General features: G+C 49.8%; 1 protein-coding gene across 8 annotated transcripts in view; it reads right to left on the bottom strand.

The window, feature by feature from the left end:
* The window catches only part of LOC102942727 (zinc finger protein 501-like), a 38,753-nt gene extending 27,905 nt beyond the window's left edge, over positions 1–10,848 (bottom strand). For 3 of the 8 annotated variants that reach the window (XM_043528711.1, XM_043528713.1, XM_043528716.1), the window contains exons 1-2: positions 10,580–10,848; positions 8,441–8,529 (exon numbers count right to left, since the gene is read on the bottom strand). In XM_043528711.1, coding sequence (XP_043384646.1) covers positions 8,441–8,518 — 78 coding nt within the window. In that variant the 5' untranslated portion in view covers positions 8,519–8,529; positions 10,580–10,848. Of the gene's footprint in view, positions 1–3,515; positions 6,892–7,215; positions 7,330–7,924; positions 8,052–8,440; positions 9,823–10,579 lie in introns of those variants that run through there. The other 5 variants (XM_043528718.1, XM_043528719.1, XM_037913285.2 and 2 more) reach the window with 5 other exon arrangements.
* Between the last annotated feature and the right edge of the window lie 5,725 nt (positions 10,849–16,573).

Here is a 16,573-nt window from a genome sequence, read left to right as displayed (position 1 = left end):
GGATATGGCAAGGGATCCAGGACTCTCACCCATGTGGCACAGCCTAGCAAGGAGGGTAGCTCCTGGTCTGGCCTCTAATCACAGCACCAGTTGCTCTTTGCACGGGCCAATCAGCGACCCACGGACGCACATTTAAACACCCTTCCTGGGAGGAAGCCACTCTGACTTGGATGGCTCAAGTGCAATAGGGGGAGGTGGGAAGTTCCCTTGCACACCAATCAGAGACTGGGGAGGTGCAATAGACAAGTGGGAGCACCAATCAGGCAGCGGAGGGAGGAACATGGGGAGCTGTTGTCAGTGCATCCCTTTGGAGCAGTTGGCTACACTGAGTCTCCTGCCAGGACGTCTTTGAGCCGTGTTTGGCTCAGCTCTCGGGGCCATGGCTAACCGTACCTGCCCTGACAGGTGGGGGGGGAGGGTAAGTTATGGAGGGTCCGAGGGGCTGTGGAAGCTCTGTGAGTCGGGGTGGGGGGGTTGGATATGGGCAGGGTACATGCGTAGGGGCTGTAGTCTGGGTGCCTATGGAGGCCCAGGGTTCTGAGCTATATGATGGGCTGAGATGTGTGTCTAGGATGTGTTGAGTTCTTTTAGGGGCAGAGGGGAGGGGACAGGGAGTGGATGGGTTGGCAGAGGGACGTGGGGTGCGAGGGGTGCTGGAGTGGAGGGGTATGAATGGAACCGGGATTCTCGTGGGGAATGGGGGCTACACAGAGGGTGGGTGTGACTTGGGGTGGAGGGGGAGGTAATAGGTCTATTTAGAGCTATGGGTTCTGGTGGGTGTGAATTGGGAGTGTATAGGTGTGGGTGGATGTGCCGTGGGGGTGTATGGAGGAGCCATGGGTCCTGGTGGGTGGTAATGAGGCGCCATGGGTGGATGTTTTTGGATAGGCACAGTGTGATTGGGTGGTTTGGGGGCATATTTTGGGGGTCAGACCTGCTCCCTCAGCCCAGGCTGGCTTGTCCCCTCTACCGCTGCCCTGTCCTCCCCTGGTTGAAGTGTGTGCTCGGCAGCGGGGGTCTCTGTGCTCCTCCCCCATGTGGGGTGTGCACTGGGCCGGGCCCCAAAGGGGCTGGGCTGCCTGGGCTTCCCTCGTTGCACTGAGACCTTTAAACATGGTGCAGTTGGTGGTGGCTCTATGGCTGCTGCTGGGGACTGAAGTGGGTGACTGCACTGGGCATGGCTCTGGCGACCCCATCCCCTGCTCTCCCCTAGGCAAGAACATGTCCAAGCACCTGGAAGGCAAAGCAGAGGAAGTGGCTCAGGAGATCACTAAGAGGAGGGGCCTCAGCCGCTGAATATTTAAGAAATTACAGTAAAACCTGCCAAGAGTGACTACTCATGGAAGTTGGCAAAAGTGGTCGCTTGTAAGAGTTGTTCTCTCCTCAAAGGTATGGTATTAGCATCCTTACTTCTGCGCTGCAGCTGGTGGCAGGACTGCATGGGTTTCACATGGCTTTGGCATTTGGGAGTATTTGGCATGGGGGAGTGGGATGGTTTCTGTGAAGACTTGGGCTTGTTTGAGACAGTCCCCAGTATCAGCTGGACATGGGGGTGATGGGTCCTGGTCCTAGATAAGTGACAGGGGACAAGTTTCTCAGTGACACTGACTCTGTGTGTGATTCACTCTGGTAACAGGCACAGGAAGCAGATTGTCAGAGATGGTCTCTTGTCTCTACACCAGGCTCACTGGCTACAAGCTCTGTTCCCCTAACTCGGGCCATGTAGCTGTCAGTGCTTTGCCATCAGGTTCCTCTGGTTATTTGTAGGACTGGATTAACCCATCAATGGGCTGTAGGCAAAATCCCTCATGTGCCCCCTGCCCCTCTCCTGGATGGCTCCCCAGGTAGGCACTGACAACAGCTCCCCATGCTGCACCTGGATGTTGGCAGTGAAGCACCAGCTGGTCTGGTTCCAGGGCTGGTGCTCTGCACACTCTGGATGGGCCTGAATGTCCCACCATGGTTATGACCGGGGGAAGGAAGGGGAGGCTCTGGGGCCAAAACTGAGCCAGTGGCATTGTGGCATGTGGGTTGCAACATCAAATTTGACACCCCCTCCACCCCCCTCAGAAATGGGGCACAGGCCTGGGACAAACCTGAGTGGGCAGTGGGGCAGCCACATGTGAGATAGGCCAGGGAAAACTTAGTATGAGGAGTGTGCTGGTGCTTAGGTATGAAATAGGGATCTGTGCGCCTAGCCTGAGGCAGCTGTGAGCATGCCCAGTATCAGATTTGTTGGCACTTGGGGAATTTAAATGACAGAAATTTAGGTGCACAGGATCTTTAGACACCTTCAGAGTTAGGCAACAGCTGAGTAGGGGGTGGTTGAGGATTGGTGGTATCTAAATGTCAGATTCAGCTATCTAAAGTGAAAGTAGTAGCTGAGCACCTAAATCTGTTTGTGCCTCTAGCCCCTGGTGCTACCCTGCTTTGAGAATCCCACTAGGCCCCTATCTGCATCCTCAGGTGCCTAATTCCTTTAAAAACCCAACCTTACGTCATTTGGAAAAGATACTTTTGAAAAACTTACCCAAAATCTAATGGGTAATCTAATTTAATGATTTAAAAATCAGTTGAATATAATCTGGGCCCAAAAGCATTAAAATACCTTAATCAGAACAGTATGGGGCTTTCAGTGGTATCACTACATGGCAGGCTCTGACATTTCGGTGCTAACCGACCTATTGTTAGACTATTGCTAAAGGCAGTAACAGATTGACTTTTTCAGAAAAATGTATTCTGCACTCTAGGAGTAAGTGCTTAATTCTGGGCAAGAACAATCTGTGTTTTTCACACATAACAGAAGGTGAATACTGTACCTGTTTGAAGTGCAGAGCCCTGTTCTCTCAGCATTCGGGAGGTACTACCCTCTCCCCTCATCATTCCTCTTGGGGCATCACTCATAGCCCTTCAGATTTCAGGATCACTCCTGCCATTTACAAAATAATTATGTTGGCTGTTCTGCATATTGAGACTGTAAGCTCTTTCCCTTAGGAGCTGTCTCTCATTATGTGTATATACAGTACCTAGCACAATAGGGCCTTGGTCTTCTGTGGAGCATCTGCCTGCTGCTGTATTACAAATAATCATGGTATTAACTGAGATACAATTATTTTGTAGCCAGACAAGAATGAATTTGGGGAAAGTTGTGGTATGAGGAGCAGGCCAAGTATCAACAGAGAGAGACTCCCAAACCTACCAATCTAAACTCCCAGTCCTGCAAAACCTTATTCACATGTTTAATTTTACTACTGTCCCCATTGATTTAAATGGGTCTGAGTTAGAATTAGACTCGGGGTCTTGGGCTGAAACACAACTCCGAGATTAAAATCACTTTAGCCATATTATATATATGAGTATACCAGCTGCAGTTGAGGCTATGACAAGGCAGAGGTGAGGTTCTATGTCTGACCGCACTGTGCATTTCCATACCAGACCATGTTAGCATTGCTTTTACGGTTAATTTCCACTCTGAATCTGCTGGGTATTTAGTGCAAGACAAACTACACTTGGGAGTGTGAGAAACTAAATTCTACTTTATTATTCCAAAGACATACTCCTTTCCCCACCCCCAGCCCAGCTCAGCACGGTACTTTATATCCCCAGTCCAGCACATTGCTGCACCCAAATCCCCCAAGCACAAACAACCGAGCAACGTTTACAAACTGGTAAAAAAGTGCAGAGAACCCAGGAGAGATGGTGGGACCCAGTCACAAAGCAAACACTCCGAGACCAGGGAATCCAAGGAGCTGAGATTAGAGGGGTACAGTGTGGGGTGAGTGGGGCAGACAGTCTCTGTGGTCCCCATGCAGGACACTATTAGATGGGGAGGGGGTGACCAGCTGGGCTGTCAGGCTCCTCATCTCCCTCTGGCCTCTATGATGGGGGTCAGTCTGGCTTCAACGCTGGCTCAGACATGTTGGCTTCCCCAAATTCCTTCTTGTCTTTGTTCAGGCTCATCCTCTCAGCAATCGGGTGATGCTGTCCCCTCATCATTCCTCTTGGGGCATCATTTGTAGCCCTTTAGATTTCAGGGATGGCTTCACCCAGCACTCACAGGGCAATTCCTGTCTCTCTCTGTCATTGGCGCAGCAAGTTTACAGTTCTCAGCATCAGCTCTCTGGCTCTCGAGAAAAGTCTGCAGTTTCCCAGCACTGTTTCCCCATCCTCTCCCCCTCCTGACTGCATCTCATGTCTCTGCAGGGATCAGAAAGTAACTCCATGCCCCCTCGGCCTCTCCGAGTGTGAATCTATCACTCGCCCTTGGTGTTTGTGCTGAGAGATAGTGATAATTTTCATTGTTCAAACACACAAAAATCTCCTGAGAAAGGGTAAAGAAAGGTTAAAATAAAAAAGGACGCTTCCGGCAAATGATCATTTGTCTCGTAAAGTCCTCAATAAAACTGTGCTACATCCTGTCAAACTAAACTAATATCAAAGCATGTGACCAAACAGCCGTCAGGAAGAGAGACAAGCCAACACTACAAGATGGGCTACAAAACACTTTCAGGTTCATAAAGTGAAATCCCACAGAATCATAGCTCCCAAAAGAAGGAAAACAAATGTATCCATTTTCCTCTGAACTGGCTAAACCTGCAGTACTCAGCACCTCCTCATTATTTGGTTGTGTCATTTACAAAAGTTTCAGCATTGTCCTAATGCAAAAAAAGAAAAAAAAGGAACAAAAACAAACCAAAGCTAAAATCTGCCCATCTCCAAATGTTCTGGGATTGGCTAGAAAAAGCCCAGAAGCCACTTTATTAATAGATGGAAACAGGGATTTAAGGTCAGAAAGCTCAAACACAGCTTTGGGATTCATTTGAATATCACCTCCAGGTCTGGGACACTTTCATCTCTAACCCTAACGAGTCTGAGTCAGGATCAAAAAAATCAAAGTGTGATTCCTAAGCATGGAGAGTAAAGAACACTGGTGGAAGTGCCGTGCTGGGAGGTGGACAGTAGAATGGGGAGAGGATAAACTATCCAAGGCTCGGACACAGGCTGCTGTGTCAGGGTGGAGCATGACAATGAAGGGAGGAGGAGGGAATCCCTCCAACTCATCCCATTATCCTCAAATACCACAGAATCCAAACACCACATTTTCCTAACCCTGCTCCAGGACTTTTAGAATCTATTTAAATCTGGTCTCAAAGGGAGTCAGTGTACAAAAAATAAATGTTTTTGGCATAACCTGGAGCAATGTGAGACTTTGTGGAAATGAGACAATCTGTCCCCAAAGGGGCAACTCAGTGACTCTAACAATCACTCTGCTAATGGGGGGATCAGAATATATAAAATGGTTGGGGTCCGTCTAGACTAGGAAAAGTGGGGGAGGGTCGGGGGAGATTTGCTAGCTAATCCCAACCACGTTTCCCACCACAGAGAGACCCTCAGAAGCTGATGCTGTGCAGGCAGAGGTGGGATCCTGAAGCCTTTATGCCTCCCACAAAAGACAATGCGGAAATCAGTCCCTCTCAGTGGTGCTTTCTGAATGCAGAGGGGGCAGGGAAAAGGGGCAGAGGGGGTGAGTGATAAGAGGCAGCACCTCTCTTCCCTGTACTCTCCTCTCTTATCCCGTGATCCCTAAAACTTGATTTCCCCAGCACCCTCTGCATCCCACATCCACCAGACCCAACCATTCAATCCCCCAGTTTCCTCCCCATAACCCATCCCTCCTGGTCCCTTCACATTTGATCTCCTGTAACCCAGCACCTCAGAGGATTTAGGGACATTTATAGGTTCTGTCCCGTGTGGATTCTCCACTGTTTAGGAAGGTATGAGCTGGAACTGAAACTTTTCCCATCATCCAAGCATTTATGCAGTTTCTCTCCCGTGTGGATTCTCTGATGTGTAATGAGTTTTGATTTGTCACTGAAGCTTTTCCGACATTCAAGGCATTTATACGGTCTCTCTCCTGTGTGCACTCTCTGATGTTTAATAAGATGGGAGCTATGATTGAAGCTTTTTCCACACTCAAAGCATTTATACGGTCTCTCTCCCGTGTGCACTCTCTGATGAGTAATAAGATGTGAGCTATGATTGAAGCTTTTTCCACACTCAAAGCATTTATACGGTCTCTCTCCCGTGTGCACTCTCTGATGAGTAATAAGATGTGAGCTCTGACTGAAGCTTTTCCCACAGTCCAAGCATTTATAGGGTCTCTCCCCAGTGTGGATTCTCCCATGGTTAATAAGGACTGACTGCTGACTGAAGCTTTTCCCACAGTTGAAGCATTTATATGGTCTCTCTCCTGTGTGCAGTCTCTGATGTGTAATAAGATTTGAGCTCCGACTGAAGCTTTTCCCACACTCAAGGCATTTATACGGTCTCTCTCCTGTGTGTACCCGCTGATGGGTAATAAGATGTGAGCTAACACTGAATCTTTTCCCACAGTCCAAGCATTTATAGGGTCTCTCCCCCGTATGGATTCTCCCATGGGTAATAAGGGCTGAGCGCTGACTGTAGCTTTTCCCACACTCAAGGCATTTATAAAGTCTGTCTCCTGTGTGGATTATCTCGTGGTTAATAAGGACTGAGGGGTAACTGAAGCTTTTCCCACAGTCCAAGCATTTATAGGGCTTCTTTTCCTTGTGACTTGTCTGCTGGGCTGTGGTTTCTTTGGGATCCTTGCCTCCTCTTCCACATTCAATTGATTCATCCACTTTCTTCCTTCGGCCGTTTCCCAGCTTCCTTTCTGACCTGTGCCAATTATTCCTGCCTTTTCTCTGTTCCAAGCACTGGGGAAAATTCCCTTCAGCTCTTCTCAAAAAGGTCCCCTGCAGTTCCACTTGCTCAGGATCTTCCTGCTGTGGATTCCCCTCCTCGTTCTCACTCATTGTCTCATTACCTACTGGAAGAGAGAGAGAATCCAGGCAGGAGTCATTGCCTGGGCTGGCAGAAAGGACAGAAAGGGGAATTGAAAAAAGGAAAAACTCAACACAATAACCATTGGAAGAATGAGAGACTGGATTCTGCCTCCACATCCCATCCAAACACTCGCAGGGAAGCGAAGATGAGGAGAAAACTCCTGACAGCCAACAGGGTGGGTGTGAAGCCATGAGCAACATCTGCCATGATGACATGACACCTGCTGACCACAGCCTGACCTGGGTGAGATGAGGCAGAATTGAGGGGGCTCACACCACATTTTGTGGATTTTAAACTTTTTCCTTCATTTGCTATATAGTTTCTGTGTCAGTGTCACTGACTCCTCACCTGTGCGGCTGCCTCTTGGGATCTTCCTTTCCTTGGAGGCTTGGAGATCCGGGACCCATGGCTCTTCCCCTCCTTCCAGCCGGGCAATCAGGTCAGGTTTGGTAATGTGGAGTCCTGCTCAGAGGGTGAAATAAGGCATGATCAGAGTGCACTGAGGACTGGGGCAGTATTTCTCACAATAGGTGTATCTTGAGGTTAAACTCAACCCATGACTTTCTTGGAGGTTATGGGATGGGAACATAGTCACTGAGCCCCCTTAGGAGAGGCCAATATCTTGGCGAGCAGGGGGAGTTTTCAGGATCTCTGTGCTCTGAGGGACTTTCTGAGGCACATACAGCTCTGGTGTTAAACCGCTGCCTATGACTGAACCCACGGAGAACAGAGCCCTCCCCACACAGAGAGTTAGTCGCATGAAGAGAGGTGCACAGAGATCCTGTGTGTGAGTGACTATTAATGCAGATAGCATAATACACTGCTTCTGCCCCACAGCCCCCAACCCCTGCAGCTGGAGGGATGGGAATGAATTAGCATGTCCATTAGGTTCATGACTTCCCTATCCTGTTGGAGGGGGTATGGAGGTGATGGCTTTCTCACACTTGGACTGTGTGACCCATTCCCCTCTAATCTCACTGACCAGGGAAGAACCTGACCAGATTCAGAAATACAGAGCCCCTGGGCTTCAAATAGCTGACGGGAAAGAAATCCCTACCTAGCGAGGTCACAGTCTCATAATTCTCCTGCATGACGTCCCTGTAGAGGGCTCTCTGACTGGGGTCCAGCAGAGCCCCCTGTCCCTCGGTGAAATACACAGCCACCTCCTCGAAGGTCACCGGCATCTGAAACAACAAATGTTCCTTTCTCAGCACCTGCTGCCTCAGCCACAATCCTACTATTCATGGGGGAAGAAGCATAAAAATAGGACAGCTCTGGGAAGGTCAGAGGAGCAGAATCCCACCCCCACCCTGCTCAGAGTGGCCAGGAGGCTCCAGGGAACAGAGACAATGTAAGAGCTCTTTGTCCCTCCCAGCAGACAGAGGAGGGCAGGTTCTTCTTATTTACACCCCCCTCCCAGCACAAATGGGCCTTTTCATAAATCAGCCCCTAGGCTGAGCATGTCCCAGCATGTTTAACACAGCCTGTCTCTGTCCCTGGCTCACTCTGTGTATTTCCTGCCCTTCCCTGCTCTACAACAACCTTCCCCAGCAGCTCCCCAAACATCCCCTACCTGAGCTGAATCCACCACAGCCATTTCCCTTCCCTGGCCCCTAGGAAGGTGGGATGATCTGGAGGAAAACGTGGTCATTATTCTGCAGCCTGTCAGGGTGAGAAAGGCAATTGTGGAGGTTTTTGAATTAGTGTTGGTCCATTTCACACCCCGATTCCCCCCAGGCTCTTTCCCTGCAGACAGACACTCTAGACTCTGCCATGCTGGGAAAACCCTCAGTTACGTTATTACAACACAGACCTGATCGCTCCCACCGGGACTGAACCCACAAGACACTTTTAAACCCTCCCAGTAACAGAGTCTCTGAGCCAAACTCTAGAAAAGAGCAGAATCAAATGGGCCACTTTGGGGGATCCCCCCTAACACTGTCCCCAGGACAGCACATTTCCCCAGCAGCACAGGGACTAGGCACAGGCAGGAAATGGCTTTTCCTCTCTCTGCTCCTCAAATTGTCCCAGGAAAGTCAATCTGCCCTGGGGTTCTGCAGGAAATGGAGCTGGGCGGGGCTGGGAGCCGGGAACCTTCCCCCTCCATTTATTGCTCCTGCTGCCCCATTCAGCCTCTCCTGTCTCTCTTCTGCATGGAAGAACTGGTTACTGTCCGGCCATTCCTGTGGGCATTTCCTCTCCAATACCTACTGCCACTGCTAACAAGGGTGTGAGCCTGGGTGTGCCTGGGGCAGCTGCTCTGGGACTCACAGACACATGGGGAGTAGAGATGGAGTGAGGAGGGGCCATTTGTGCAGAGTCACTTTCCTGCCATCCCCAGCACTTTCTCCAAGTTCTCTCTCATCACCTGGAGTCTCCAGCTCAGGAGCTGTTGGTGGCACAGCCCGGGGCTGACCTAGAGCACTGATGACAGTCACAGGAGAAAGTTCCCCCCTCGGCTGGGCATAGAGGGGATGTTACTGATGGTCTATCCCAGCCCAGACCCTGCTGGGCAGCAGCATGTTCCCAGATCACAATGGAGGCAGCAGCATCTACCCCAGGACGCCTAGCTAGCCCTAGGGCTCCAGAAACCTGAGCACAAAGACTGACACCAGCCTCCTCTGCCTTAGCAATTACCTGATCCCCCTGGTGGGGGTAGCTAATGACTGAGCCTCCTGTGCTGCCCCTGCAGCCCCCAGGGACAGCCAGGCTGATGCTGATCTCATTTGCCCATCTGGACTCACACTGGAATCACAAACCCAGTTCAAAACCGTATTTTGTACTTGTACTGGAACTGAACCTGAACCATAATTTTGTTTTACTGACTGAACCTGAACTGAAAAGAAAAAAAAAACAAAGTAAATATAAGTTGGACTCCTTGCCTGCTGTTGTTCTCAGTGACTCTGGTTTGACACAGAATCTTGCACAGAAATCAGAGCAGGGCCCCGTTCAGTCCTGTCAACCCCAAACATTTAACATTCAGGAGTCAGACCCCCAAAATTATGAGATTGTCTTAAGTAATATATTGTGAGGAGGGTGTGTGTGTGGGGGGGGGGAATATTTGCCTTGTAAATTCTGAGCCCTTAGGGGTAAGTCCCAGGCTCACCCACACCCAATGCTTGTTTGACCATTTCTAGGGGAAAAGATTCCTATCTCTCACCACCCCCCTCCCTTCTCCTACCCTCTGGCTCTCCCTTCCCCAGTCAGTCTCCATTTGCTCTCATATTCTCCCTCCAGCCACCACACAGCCCCTCTCCTCACATCCCCCCTTTCCTTCCCTTTATCCCCCCCACTCAGTTTCCCTCTATTCCAGCTCTGTTCCCCAGAATTCTCCCTCTGCCCCCAATTTCTGTGTATTCCCTTAGCCTTCCTTCAGTGGCCCCACATCCCCATGACCCCATCCCGCCTCTGCATCCCTGTTCACCCACCACCTGTCCCCTCACACACCCCTGTTCACGGTCCTCAATGCCTTTTGGCTCTCAGAGCCCCCTTCCGGCTCCCACAGCCCTCTGGCTCCCCAGATGTTGCTATCCTAGCCCCAGTCCCTCACACGCCCTGCAAACCATGGGAGCTGGCAGCCAGCTTTCCTCTGTCCAGTGAGGGAATCGCAGGCAGCCCAGCTGGGAGCAGCCTGGGGCATCCCCCTGCCCCTGCAGACAGGCTGCAACCTGGATCATCGCTCCCTGGGGAGGGGGAGAAGGGCAGGTCTCACCTTCTGTACACGGGGGGCACTGCCTGGGAGCAGGGCTCTGGGTCCCAGTAGGGGGGTCGGGACAGGCTGGGGTCTGTACTGGGAGAGTCTCTCGGGGAGCAGCAGGAATGTTCCTCCCTTGATAGGAAACCTCCCCCGCCTGCAGCCAGGGCTCTGGGGTCCCCAGCGGCAGCAGCCGAGGCCCTGGGGTCTTGCAAGGAAGGTGGGTCGCAGCGTAACAGAGTCACTGCAGAGACTGCAATTCGCTTCCTGCTGCCAGGCTGCGTGACCCCGGGGATCGCCCTGCTCGGCGCCTCCTGGGTCCTAGCGAGATGGCGGGCACTGGGTCTCCTTTCTCTACAGCAGCCTTTCTGTCTGCGAGTCTTGTCCTGAGCTGCGAGGGCTGCTCCCTTAGTTCGGGCCATGGGGTTCTCAGTGCTGTGTCACCAGCTTCCTCTGGTTATTTGTAGAGTCAAATTAAGCCATCACTGGGCTGCAGAGAAAAAACCCTCCAGTTCTCCCCTCTTCCCCCACAGGGCTGCCTGCTGCTCCCCACTCTGCCGGTGTAACTTTGCCTGCATTGTTTGCTAGTAGCTCCTGGTAGGTTCTATTAACATATTTCTCCCTTTTGCTGCCCTGTCACAATTTGCTGCCTCTGCGTTTCCCCATCCTACAGTCCCAGGGCAGTAAGTTGTGATGGATGAAGGCATTCCCACCACAATTTGGTACCTCTCACTTTTCCCCACTTTCTGGTCCAGGGATAACAAACTGTGATGGATGGGGACATTCCCAACACAATTTTCTACCTCTCACCTTTCTCCATCCTCTACCTTTCCCTATCGCCTAGTCCAGGGGAAGAAAGTTGTGATGGATATGGGGTATGTCTGTCACAATCTGCTACCTCTACCTTTGCCCATCCCCTTCAGGGGCGCTGGAACAGAGGGGCCAAGGGGCCATGGCCTTCCCACTTTTGAAAGGGAAAGGTGCCTTGCCTGTCCACTTTTCATCACGGACCTGGCCTATTCCCTGTAAGCTGCTCGGGCACGCAGCCGTGCAGCAACCTATTTAGCACTGTGCAGGTGCTCAAGGAACCTACCCAGTCCAGGGGAGGGGCGCCCCTCCCCTGGCCTCAACTCTGCTGCGGCACAGCCCGGGTCAGTCCCAAGCATGTCTGGAGCGGCCCAGACCCAGCTGCAGACAGGTCGCCCAGACCTGCTGGGTTGATGCGGCCAGACCTGCTGGGGCCAGGGGAGGGGCATCTATCCTGCAGCCCCAACCCCAGAACTGCCATGGTGGGGAGAGGCACCTTTCCCCTCACAGTCCAGGTGCTGGGAGGAGTCCTGTCTCCCCACCATAGCCCCCGAGCACCCTTCTGCACCCCAAACCCCTCATCCCGGCCCCACCCCAGAGCCCTCACCCCCTGCACCCCAACCCTCTGCCCCAGCCCTGAGCCTCTCATCTCCAGCCCCATCCCAGAGCCCGCAAGCACAGCAGGAGCCCTCACACCCCTGTACTCCAGCCTTGAACCCCCTCACACAGTCCGAACTCCTTGGTACCACCCCCACCACATGAATTAAGGAGCAGGGTCTTGTGGTCTCCCCCACTTTAGGAAGAATCCCTCACCCCTGTCTGTGGTCCAGACCTTTCTTTATCCTCTGATTCAGATGTAGCTTGTTGTGATGAATCGGGGTATGCCTATCACAGTTTGGTTCTTTTACCTTTCTCCATTCCTGGTGCAGGGGTAACAAATTGTGATGGCTGGCGGTACACCTGTCACTGTTTTCCTACCTCTGCCTTTCCTCATCTTCAGGAGAGAGAGTAAATTCTGATGGATGGGGAAGTCTCATCACAATTTGCTACCTCTTCCCCTTTTCCTATCCTTTATCTTTCCCAATTCCTGGCCCAGAGGTCACGAGTTGTGATGGAGAGAGCTATGCCTGTCACAGTCTGCTGCCTCTACCTTTCCCCATCCTCTGGTCCAGATGTAGCAAGTTGTGATGAATGGGGAAACACCTGTCACAATTTGCTCCCCCACCCTTCCCCATCCTTTGGGCCACATGTAGCAAATTCACTCTCACAATTTTCTGCCATTGTGAAATCTCTATTTTAAACTTGGACACAAAGGAAAATATTTTTATTATTTGGAAAGGCATTCTACAGTGTTAAACTGCAGGGCTATTGTATATAACCTCCTGAATGAAGGTGTTGTTATTTCTTTATTAGTCTCTTTCCATTGTAAATTAGGCTGTCAAGAGTAGCTCAGGAACATGAGTACTGACCTCAGGGCTGACTGTTACAAACCAGGGCACAAACCCCAAACTGGTTGTATGTTCTACAATTTGATTTCACCAACCATCAAGTGTGAACTCCTCAAGCAGTGTAACAGCTTTACTATGGAGTTATAGACAGTCTCCTAAGTCTGTCTTGCCACCCAGACAGATAGATAGATGGTCCCTTGTGTCAAAAATCACAACAATATTCTGGTTTCTTCCAATCCCAAAGGACCAGTTATTTACCCCAGGTCAATTGCACGTCAGATCTCAAACCAAAGACAACATTTGTAGCCAATCCTATAATAAATTAACTAAGGAATTATTGGCTAAGAGAAGGAAATATGAGTTATTTCAAAGGTTAAAGCAGGCAAACGTACATACACAAATGAGTTACAATCATAAGTTTCAAAAGGTAATAGAAGCTTCTATGATAAGCAAGCTCTGTACTGTGTGTCCTTTAGGACTAGCCCAAGCTGTGGCTCTCTCACTTTGTGCCTAAACCATTCCCCCCCCCTCCCTCCCCCAAGCAGCAGAGAGAGAAAGTTTTGACCAGGAATTGTTATTCCCTTCCCCCAGAGTTCAAACTGATGGGATGAGTGTTTGGGCTACAACTCCTCTTCATGAGTGTGGGGGCAAGTAATCAATAGAGGCTTTCATCCACAATGGCTTGTCTGATATCCGTAGACCTTCTTGTGTTGGGCAGAAGATGACACCTCCTGTAATACACTAGTATTTCACACTTGGCATTGCTTCTCTCCTGACTGTGGGATGTTTCCGGTTTCACAACAAACACTTTTATAGGTTTCAGAGTAGCAGCCATGTTAGTCTGTATTTGCAAAAAGAAAAGGAGTACTTGTGGCACCTTAGAGACTAACAAATTTATTTGAGCATAAGCTTTCGTGAGCTACAGCTCACTTCATTGGATGCATGTGCCCCTCCCCCCACCACTTGGCTAGCAGCAGGGATGATTTCTTTTCAGCCACAAGCAAACAGTCCAGCAGGAACGGCCACCTCTGAATGTCCCCTTAATAAAATTCCCCTATTTCAACCAGGTCACCATGAATGATATCACTCTTCTGAGGATAACACAGAGAGATAAAGAACGGATGTTGCTTGAATGCCAGCAAACACTGGGACCATACGCTGCCATACTTTGTTATGCAATGATTCCAGACTATGTGCTCCTGGCCTGGAGTGGTAAAGTGTCCTACCATGGAGGATGGAATAAGGCTGCCCTTCCCAGAAACCCTTTGCAAAGGCTTTGGGAGTACCTCCAGGAGAGCTTCATGGAGATGTCTCTGGAGGATTTCCACTCCATCCCCAGACACGTTAACAGACTTTTCCAGTAGCTGTACTGGCCGTGAATGCATCCCAAGTCTTCAGGGCAAATTAATCATTAAACACGCTTGCTTTTAAACCATGTATTATATTTACAAAGGTACATTCACCAGAGGTGCCTTCTCCAGCTTCATGGTCCAGGACCCCGCATTGGGAGGGTTGGGAGGGTATTGGCTCCAGGGTGATAAACAGTTCCTGGCTGTCGGGGAGAATGATTTCCTCCTCCTCCTCCTCCTCATCATCATCATCTTGCTCGTCCCCCAAATCCTCATCCCTGTCACGTGAGACTCCCCCCTTGCAAGAGTCCATGAACAGGGGAGGGGTAGTGGAAGAGGCACCCCCCAGAATTGCATGCAGCTCATCATAGAAGCGGCATGTCTGTGGGTCTGAACCGGAGTGGCCGTTTGCCTCTTTGGTTTTTTGGTAGGTTTGTCTGAGCTCCTTAATTTTTACCCGGCACTGCTGTAGGTCACTGTTGTAACCTCTGTCCATCATGCTCTTGGAGATTTTTTCAAATATTTGGCATTTCATCTTTTGGAACGGAGTTCTGATAGCACGGATTCATCTCCCCATACAGTGATCAGATCCAGTACCTCTCGTTCAGTCCATGCTGGAGCTCTTTTGCAATTCTGGGACTCCATGGTCATCTCTGCTGATGAGCTCTGCATGGTCACGCCACGGTGGCCAAATAGGAAATGAAATTCAAAAGTTTGTGGGGCTTTTCCTGTGTACCTGGCCAGTGCATCCAAGTTGAGAGTGCTGTCCAAAGCAGTCACAATGGAGCACTGTGATATTTCTCCCGGGGGCCAATACCGTCGAATTGCGTCCACACTAACCCAAATTTGACCCAGCGATGTTGATTTCAGCACTAATCCCCTCATCGGGGAGGAGTACATAAATCGATTTTAAGAGCCCATTAGGTCGACAAAAATGGACAGGTGCAGGGTTAAATCGATCTAACACTGCTAACTTCGACCTAAACTCGTAGTGTAGACCAGGGCTCATTGTTTAGTCTGTGTCCACACTAGGAGAAAGGGTGGGATTTCTACAATGTGACAGTGAACATGAGCGAGTGATCTCACTGTGCAATCCTTGTGGAGATAAGGGAAGGCATAGCTTCCCCTCAGGGTTGCTCATTGTGGTGACCACAAACACTCCCTCCCCAAACCTCATCCCATATAATTCCTTTGAACCAGTTACACTGAGGTGAAATGGCCACTTGCCTTGTCTACACAAGAATTTTACAGTAAGAGAGAACATACCTCCTAGTGTAGACAACCCCGCAGAGACTGTTCCTTGGAACAGGTTCCTTCCAACACCCCCGTGGTGACCACAGCAATTGCCAGGCTGCAGAAGAAATGTAAATAACATATTTCACATATTTTTAGCCACCTGTAAGTATGATTCAATGAATCTAGAAACAAAGAGGAGAGTTGGCACCGGGTGACCAGTCACCTCTCTACAGAGCACAGCTGAGGAGTTCCTGATTTGCATCTGAAGAAGTGATGTTTTTACCCTTGAAAGCTTATGCTCAAATATATCTGTTAGTCTTTAAGGTGCCACCAGACTCCTTGTGGTTTTCCTGATTTACACAGAATCCTAGAAATGTAGGGATGGAAGAGACCTCGAGAGGTCATATAGTCCATCCCCCTGTGCTGAGACAGGACCAGGTACAACCTCCTAGACCATCCCTGACAGGGATTTGACTTAAATGTTCTCAAAAACCTCTAATGACAGGGATTCCACAGCCTCCCTAGGTAACCTGTTCCCGTGTTTAACTATCCCTACAGTTAGGAAGATTTTTTCTAACCTAAATCTCCCTTGCTAATCTGATTACCTCTTCTCTTGCCCTTAGTGGACATGACAAACAATAGATCACCATCCTTTTTATATTGAAAGACTGTTATCAGGTGCCCCGTAGGCCTCAGGGGTGGCTCCAGCCTCTTCCCGGTGGGGGGGCTAAGGTGGGCTAGACAGGAAATTGGGCAGGGACTGCGCTATACCTTTTGTGGGCACAACTACTGATTTTTGTAAAACAATATGCACTTAAATGTGTGCTTCATCTCTGCTATCCTCAAAAGGAGAATAAAAATCTATACAGACAGATCGGTTTTAAACTTCATCTATGGCAGCTCACTGGTGCAACATTTATTCACAGGAACTCAAGAGGGAAAAAACCAAGCTAATAAATAAACTAGTAATACGATTAATATTAACAATAATAACAATAAACAAGTGCAAACTTCTAGAGAAAATACTGGTTAAATACTAATAGCTAAATACTTTAAATTGGGGGATGGACTGTATTATATTTTAAATTTAGCCATTTGCACATGCAAACAAAATGAAACAACAGCACATACACACTACTATTTAAAGGAAAATAAACAGCTGACCAAAACTG

The sequence above is a fragment of the Chelonia mydas genome, chromosome 14, assembly GCF_015237465.2.
Source record: "Chelonia mydas isolate rCheMyd1 chromosome 14, rCheMyd1.pri.v2, whole genome shotgun sequence".
NCBI lineage: Eukaryota > Metazoa > Chordata > Testudines > Cheloniidae > Chelonia > Chelonia mydas.
The sequence above is the reverse complement of the archived record's forward strand: the minus strand, read 5'-3'. Positions and strand labels throughout refer to the sequence as shown.